Source organism: Tribolium madens, unplaced genomic scaffold, assembly GCF_015345945.1.
Source record: "Tribolium madens isolate multiple individuals breed KSU strain unplaced genomic scaffold, Tmad_KSU_1.1 Scaffold_11;HRSCAF=98;Tcas5.2_LG3b, whole genome shotgun sequence".
In the NCBI taxonomy this organism is placed as follows: domain Eukaryota; kingdom Metazoa; phylum Arthropoda; class Insecta; order Coleoptera; family Tenebrionidae; genus Tribolium; species Tribolium madens.
This window is the reverse complement of record NW_025400975.1, coordinates 3,119,030-3,127,064: the sequence shown is the minus strand read 5'-3', so window position 1 is coordinate 3,127,064 and position 8,035 is coordinate 3,119,030. Positions and strand designations below refer to the sequence as shown.

Below are 8,035 nucleotides of genomic sequence, written 5' to 3'. Positions count from 1 at the left end.
GAAGCGCAATACAAGAATGCCAACCTTGAAAACAGCTGACGAAAAAGGAACCTGTAAAAGTGTAAAGCCCCCCAAAAAGGCGCAGCCCCATGTTCTTACAAATTTTGACTCAAAATGGATGTTATTGAGAAAGTGTATATAGTATATTGTCAGTAAATATTTTTTTCTCGTGATAATAACACATCGGCGTTATGCACAATCAGCCGTTTCAAGTTTCGGTCAGAAAAACAATCAAAACAAACATAACCTGAAAATAGCCCCCTCAAAATGTTATTACGCAAAAACGTGCTCCCTCGCAGCCTTTCGGACACTTTAGTGACTGTGTTTACCCTGTGTATAATCCCCACTGTGTATTACTTTGAGTTATTCGTGGTGTTGCCCCATTTCTACCCTCAATGGGACTTTTGGTACACTTTCCATTTTTTAAGTGGGACGTTTATTTTATTCAATTTGTGTGCGAATTACGTGGCGATTGTGTTGTGTGATACCAGTATTCGGGGGAGGATCCTCCCCACAACAATGGGGCCAAACTGTCGGTTCTGTACCGTTTGTGAATGCATAGCGCCCCCCAGGTCGTGGCATTGCCACACTTGCAACGTGTGTATCCTCAAACGCGACCATCATTGCATGTTTACAAGTTGTTGCATAGGACACCACAATTTACGCTATTTTATCGTATTCGTTTTTTACATTTTCGTAGCCACTGTCTACGCTTCTTACTATAATTTATTTTTCGTACTCGAATTTGCCGAATTTGGAACGTTTGAATCGATAATTAAGTTGGTTTTTCCACTTGCAACGCTATTCGTTGACTATTCACGAAATCAAATGTATTTATTCTTAGTTTTGATTGTCTTAATTGGGGGCGTTTTTACGGGGGTTTTGTTGTATTTTCACGGCGATTTAATTTTAAGGGGGGTTGTTACACACGAAAGGAATCAAAAGATGGGGCTGTATGATCTCGGGAGGAGAAAAAATGTGGAGGGGGCTTTAGGGGACAGGTGGTGTCTCGTGTGGTTGTCACCTTTTATTGAAAGTAAGTTGCCCCATGATGGAGTCAACTGGGACGCAAAACAAACACCCAAAGCTAAATAACCAGACTTAAGCAACAAAAAGTACTCATTTTTGCCCTATTGTGATATACTGTGTAGGGGAAACTGGGGTAAGAAGGGACACAGGGTAAAAAATCTATAAGATTTTGTATAGATGCAACAAATATTTAAAAAAACTTTGGATTTTAATCATCAGCCAAATTTCTGATCAAAGTGGTCTGTGATTTTGAAATTATAAGTTGGCAACATGAGACTTGTTTTTTTTTATCTTCCGTCTGTATCTTTCACAATGTTGCCAACTTAATTTTGTAAACACTTACTATGCCCTGGCCTCTCCTATATTGATGGCCAAATGAAACAAACATGGAAAAAACGATATACTTTATTAGTAAAATGTGTAGATACAGGTGTCCCAAAAGTGTGTCAAGAAATATAAAATTTGTCAGTTTTGTATTTTGGCACTGAATCGAGTAGTTTGACACTTTGGGGTCACCCAATATGGAAAATGGCTAGCACCAATTTAAAAATTTGCACAAAATCACCCATAATTTGGCAGTTGAATAAATTGTACCAACCTTAACTTAATTACGAACAAATTGTATGTTAATGGCACTTCCTGGTACAAGTTATCTAAGAAACATATCTATGTATAACACGTAGGTAACACCGTTATGTTTTATATTTTCACAAAAAAATCACAATTGTTTCAATGACTGTTAATAAATGTGTTTTCGTAAAAGTGATTTAATTATTCAAAAAACCGCCTCTTCTTGTCCATTCCTATTCGGCGCTGACCTCATTTGAAGCATTTGGATCAGATTTGCCTTTTCCCTCTCCAACAGCGATATCCTCTCGCTTTTTTTACTCACTTCCTGTAACAAAAAAGTGTTTAATTAAATATCTGATCCAAGTGGCCTGAGACTTTAAGTTGGCAATAGGTGACGTTTGAATTTGACAGTCAATGTTGCCAACTTAATTTCAAAGTCACAGGCTACTTTGATCGGTTTTTTTACTTCGGTTAGGAGGCGATTTTGCTGCTTGAGCCGGTCATTGAGATCTAGGTTTTGAGGGTAGTGATGAACCGCCAAGTTCATGTGCAGAGGAAGACCTCCACGTTCCCAGCTGTCGGTGAGGGCGGCCAAATGTCGATTAACTTCAAAAACTCGAGCTCTTTGAAGTTCGAGTTTCTCCTGCTGGGCTTCCGACCACGGTTCCTGAAAGATAAATTCAAAAGTGACCGTTATTTTTACAGTTGGGAGTCATAAAAGTAATTGCTAGAGAAATGACGATCGGACACAAAGGTTTAATATCCTATTGTAGTCGGTCTTGAATGCAATGGCCTCATTCAAGATACTCATTTATCGCAACAGGTTTTTCAGAAAACTGAAAAATCGTTACAAGTGATGAGAAATTTTACGTGACGGAAAACAATTATCGTTAAGTTCTTAGTCAAGTGCTTGTTTTTGTTGTTGAAGAAAATATTGTAATTACTTGAATTCAGCAATATTTGTTCCGACCTATCTCGCTATGTCTAAGACCTAATCGTGAAACGTGCGATTAATTTAAACTAAGTAATTGCCCTAAAATATGCCAAACAGGGGAAAAGACTAAAATTATTGCAAAATTTTGAAAAAAAAAATACATTAAAGTGCTTCTAAGTCTTATTAACACTATCTACTAAAAAAAGACATTTTTTATTTGGAAGAGTCAAACAAGTAACAATTTTTTGGTTTAAAAAACAGTAAAAGAAATACTGAAAATATTTTATTATGTTTTATTTTTAATTTAATTTCTAATAAAGTGGTCTGTGATTTTGATGTTAAGTTGGTGACATTGGCAAATGTGGAGACTTGTCAATTTTCATTTTCGTTCTCTACATTTTCAACTTGATTTTAATGAATGCTAAATAAACTGACAAAATTATTTTTTTTTTGTATACGCTCCCAAAAATAGCTATTTTGCGGACTCATTCGAGTCTTTTCCGGACTCAAGAAAATAGTACGCAAAATGGTTATAAACAGTTTTTGCGGACTAAATAATTAAATGGGTTACTATGGTGGCGAAGTTTTTTTTTATTAATAAGAGGTGTGAATTCGTGTTTTGGGAGCTTTAACAAAAAAATCTTGTATGCACCACATACGCAAAAGGTTTTAGGTGACTCCTCTCATTAAAACCCTATTTTGCGTACTTGATACACAAATATCTATTTTGCTGACGTTTCAGCCTCGTTATTTCTTCTTCAGGCTATCAATTAATTTATTACATTGTGTAAATCACATGTTAATACAAAAACATGCATTTTTGGGCCAAAATTTAAACCAAAAACGTGTTACATGTAATAATTATCTATAATCATTGTAAAAATGTTAAAATCTTATCATTTTTTAATATTCAAATTTGTTACCTTCATGTCGATTTTCTTATCGAATTTAAAAAACCACGGGGATTTCGTTTTTATTTATTATTGTACGAGCTTTTATAATATTTGTAAAATTAAAAACTGAAGGTGTTTCATACAAATAAGTCTTTTAACAAGTGATATAATTTATGTTTTTTAATAGACCATCAAATACAATACCCATTGTTTCATTGAGTATGAATTTTGGGACTCTTTTAATTGAATATTTTAATATCGACCGTGTCGAAACTGTCAGGTAGTTTTGACAAAAAATTGTGTTTATTTTTTAAATAAATATCACATTACATATCGAGGTGGAAAGTATCGAGGTTAGAAATGTGAATAAAAAATAATTCATATACTGACGTTAGTTAAATCAAGTTAGTATAAAAAAAGTGTAAAAAAAATAAATTGTTCCATAATCTCAAAAGAAGAGTGATAGTTGGAAGAAAAAAAAAGATTTTTTATTAAAATTGTGTAATAATAAGAAAAGCATTGATGAAAATAATGCTGTAGGCTGTATCTTATAAACTGAAAATTTTTCTTTAAATTATCTAACAAGTTTTAACTGATTTAATTTGCTTAATTCTCGTTTTAAAAATGAGAAAAAATATTGTACATTTTACAAGCTGCAAAAAATTCTTTTCTTCTTGACCGTCTCTCTTACTCAGAAGAAGATTCAGAAGGTGACGAATCAATTATGAAGCCAATCTAATATTGGAATATAGAAATTTTTCTTTAAATTTACGTACAAGTATGTATAATATAATATACAGGTGCGCCAGAACTTGCGCCCCAGAGAAAAATGCCGTATAAAGTAAGATGCCAGGAACATGGAAGAAATGTTAAAAAAAAATATCTATAAAAATTTCGAAGTTATGAGAGTTAAAATATTGCACTTTGACTTTATTTCTGTTAGAAAACTTATTTTCCATTTTTTTTTGCTATAGGCTATTATAAGAGGAAACAAGGAAGCTTTATCCTAAATTGTAACTCTAGTCAATGTTATTTGGGGCTTTTCTTGACAAAGTTTTTGTATCTTTTCTAAATAATTGTAAAAAAATATATGTCAAAATTTTTTAACAGATAGAATTTTTTAAGCATTTTTTCCATCTTCCTGGTATCTTATCTTACATGAAATTTTTCTCTGATGCGCGAGTTCTGGCGCACGCTGTATTTGCAAATAATTAATTTTTCAGAATTGAGAATGTAATAAGATTACGATACAATTCTCTGAATTATTGAAAAAAAAAACTCCAGAGCAGAACTTTATAACTGTTTTATAAGAATATTGTAACAAAATCACTCTTTTTCCCATAAGATTATAATTAAATTTCTCATAGTGTAATCTTTTATTATTTGCGAACAAACTACTCATCATTAATTTTCACATAATTATGCAGACAGTCTAAATCTGCGAATGATCTTATGATCTTGCGCAATTTTTCTTACATCCAATGTATTTATTGTTCTTTTTCAATTGAATGGAAAGCAAGCAACAAGTAAGTGAAAACACTGCAAGCATTTATTGCAAAAAATTAAAGTGAATGTAAATTTAGAAAACCAAACGTAATATTGACTCGAGTTAAATGTCATTGGCCAAGAAGGTCAAACATTCTAATTATTTATAATTTCGTACCTTAAAATTGACCGTCAACATGTCACAAGTAAAAAAACAAACAAAACAGAAGTTAAATGAAAATGCTTAGCAGAGTATGACGACGAGTTCCCGTCTATCGGTTTTTCTCAATACGACACACATCCGGCATTAAAAACGACAAAGAAGCTGTTTTTTTCTCTAAAATTAGTTTTTTTCATAACCGAGTAAAATTGTGTCTATACAGGTGCGCCAGAACTCGCACCCCAGAGAAAATGCCATGTAAAGTACGATACGGGAAACATGGAAAAAATGTTAAAAAAATTCGTTTAAATTTTGCACTCTATTTATTTCTGTTGGAAGAATAATTTTCCAAGATTTTGCTACAGGCTATTAGAAGAGGAAGCAAGGAAGCTGTATTCTAAATTGTAACTATGTTTAAGTTATTTGTGGCTTTTATTGGCAAATTTTTTGTACCTTTACTAAATAATTATAAAAAAACATATACAAGATTATTCGTATCATTAAATAAACATAAAAATGTCAAATGTCAAAAAAATTTTAAGATAGAATTTAAAAAAATTTTTTTTCATGTTTCTGGTATCTTATCTTACTCGAAATTTTTCTCTGGGAATTCTGACACACTCTGTATAATCGACGTAATTCGTAATTTATGCATGCGGAAACGTCATGGTATTAATAATGGTGAGAATCTCGTGTTGAACTAGGTTAGTAGTGTTAAAAAGTTCACATCGGAGTTGTATCTCCTTGTGTTACAAGATAAACTCACCACGTGACCCATACGTCCTAAATACTTCATTTTTTCTTGCACCGCAGCGACTTGCTTCAAGTACCACTCTCGCGCCTTCTCCACTGCATTCAACCCTTGCATCAAAACGTCTTTTTCTTGTTCAATTTGCTTCATCCGCTTCAACATATTATAGTCGATTCCGTTTTGTAAAGTGTGTCGTCTTGGTTCTCTTCTTCTGACGTTGGCTTTCTTCTGGTACATCCCGGGGGCGAGTGGAATATCATTTTGGGCGGCTTTGCCATCACCTAGACTCCTCCCAGTCCGGAGAAGCCCCCCAAATTGGGGCCTTTTCTCGTTTTTGTTCTCTTGATCGTTCATCATCAAGCCCATTTGCCAGTTTTGAAGCGCTGTTCGGATTTCGGCCCGGTCCATATTCCCGATCCCTATGGCACTCCTGGGGGGTTTCGGGGGGCCATAGAGGGGCTTATTGACATTCGGGACGGGTTTCTCCCCTTGGGGGTCCTTCGGGAGGAGTTGGGGCATACTTATCGTTCTTTGTTGCGACATAACGTTGTTGGGCCTGATGGTGGCTGTGTTCCAGTTTTGTTTCGGGGGTTCTATTTTTTACAGATCAAGTAATTTTAGCGTTTGGTGAAAATTTAAATACCTTGAATGTCCAGTAGTGGTGCTGAAGGGGGGCGATTAGTCGTCGCGACGCCGCCGTCTCTTTTGTCGCTCCTCCTCTCGACTTGGTTCCTCAAGAGGCAGATTTTCAACCCCGCGCAGAACCTCTCGAAGGTGAGCATCCCATTGGGGGGTGTCACCTTGCGCAGACTCTCGAGGACGCCCTTGGGCAAGCCTTTGGAGCCGTCGTCTTGCCATCTGTTCTCGATGTCGGCGAAGTTGACCAGACCTGTCCTCTTGTCGTCCATGATGTCGAAGAGGGTGCGCATGGCTGTGACGAACTGCTTGGGGAGGCCGTCGAGGGTGGACGACTGAATGGGCGATGACATGTTTGTTTACACTTTTGTTGGCACCGACCGAGTGGTACCTTGCTTCGGCTGAACTCGACTGAGATTGGTACCCAGCGGTGGGACGGAGCAGGTACCACGTAATAACCGTTGCCGAGAAGACTGACCTTCGGGTGAGGTACCGGTGTTGGCGGGAAAATGAGATCGGTTATTGTTATTTTGCTGGGCTGTGACACACGAGATTTGAATTTCGGGTCACAGGGAGTGGAGGATGGAGTAACCTGGTTTAAAAAAACTTGAATTTTGTTGCTGCTTTAACTGGAATTTTTAAAATCGTTGTAAACGGTTTTATTATTGTACAAGTTTTTGCTTGTTTTAAATTTCTAACGATATTTTAATGCGCGTTACTTGCAAATAAGGAAAACCTACTTTGCAATGAGGTTTACAGCTTCTCTCGATTATTTCTTGGGTTGTTGTAAAAATAAATATTATGTTTAAATTGCGTTTGCACACTTAACATGGCTTTTTTGGGCCAGAAATTCATTAAGTTCAAGAGATTTTACTAAAACAAGTAAAAACTTACTAAATGTTTAAGATTTCTAAATTGTCTTTCTCATTCAGAATAACGTTATTTCATCCTCTTCTAAGCGAGTTAACTTATTTTGGAATACGAATTTATTAAATTCAAAAAAAAATTGTCGGGAATTTTGACTAAACAGAGTTCGTAGCACATAATAATTCTATTTTAGTCAATTAATTGAGATTTAACTCGTTTTTGAGACACACTCATTAGGTACATTCAAAACAAATCGGTGTTAAATTAAATTCTAAAAGATTCTGTTGAGACCAGTACGAAAACCGTTTAACACAAACTAACATTTCAGCCATTTTTGAGTAATTTATTTCGTTTTGAAGATATAAACTCATTAAATTTAAGATATTTCGTTGAGAATTTTGCTAAAACAAATACGAAAATTGGCAATTTTAATAGAATAACACTGTTTCGGCCAATTCCGAATAATTTAACTTGTTTTTGAACCAGAAAAGCTAAATTTAGGACGAAACATGAGCGTTTAAACTCTTTTATGAGCTAGAAACTCATCAAAATCGGAAGATTTTCATGTTTCTAGCGTAAAAATAGTTGTTTTAGTTTATAATAACACATATTTGTGACACAAAAGTTATTAAATCTAAAAGATTTTGTTGAAAATATTGCCGAAACAATAGGAGAAAGAACGTATAAGGGCAGATTAGAGCAAAGCATAA

General features: G+C 34.9%; 2 protein-coding genes across 2 annotated transcripts; one reads left to right on the top strand and one right to left on the bottom strand.

Annotated features, from left to right (window-relative positions):
• Nucleotides 1-231: 231 nt before the first annotated feature.
• Nucleotides 232-1,791, top strand: LOC123005597 (probable palmitoyltransferase ZDHHC24). The gene has a single exon (XM_044399416.1). The coding sequence runs from the start codon at nt 268-270 to the stop codon at nt 1,093-1,095; it is 828 nt and encodes a 275-aa protein (XP_044255351.1). The 5' UTR covers nt 232-267; the 3' UTR covers nt 1,096-1,791.
• LOC123005588 (suppressor APC domain-containing protein 2) lies at nt 1,419-6,970 on the bottom strand. The gene is made up of 4 exons (XM_044399403.1): nt 6,466-6,970; nt 5,838-6,415; nt 2,066-2,266; nt 1,419-1,924 (listed from the first exon to the last, which is right to left on the bottom strand). The coding sequence occupies exons 1-4, from the start codon at nt 6,809-6,811 to the stop codon at nt 1,805-1,807; spliced, it is 1,245 nt and encodes a 414-aa protein (XP_044255338.1). The 5' UTR covers nt 6,812-6,970; the 3' UTR covers nt 1,419-1,804.
• Nucleotides 6,971-8,035: the final 1,065 nt, after the last annotated feature.

Coding starts and splice junctions, on each gene's coding strand:
- LOC123005597 (XM_044399416.1), top strand. CDS start 268: ATGTTATTACGCAAAAACGTGCTCCCTCGCAGCCTTTCGGACACTTTA.
- LOC123005588 (XM_044399403.1), bottom strand. CDS start 6,811: ATGTCATCGCCCATTCAGTCGTCCACCCTCGACGGCCTCCCCAAGCAG. Junction 6,416..6,465: donor ACCACTACTGGACATTCAAG/GTATTTAAATTT, acceptor TGTAAAAAATAG/AACCCCCGAAACAAAACTGG. Junction 2,267..5,837: donor TAGGACGTATGGGTCACGTG/GTGAGTTTATCT, acceptor TTTATCTTTCAG/GAACCGTGGTCGGAAGCCCA.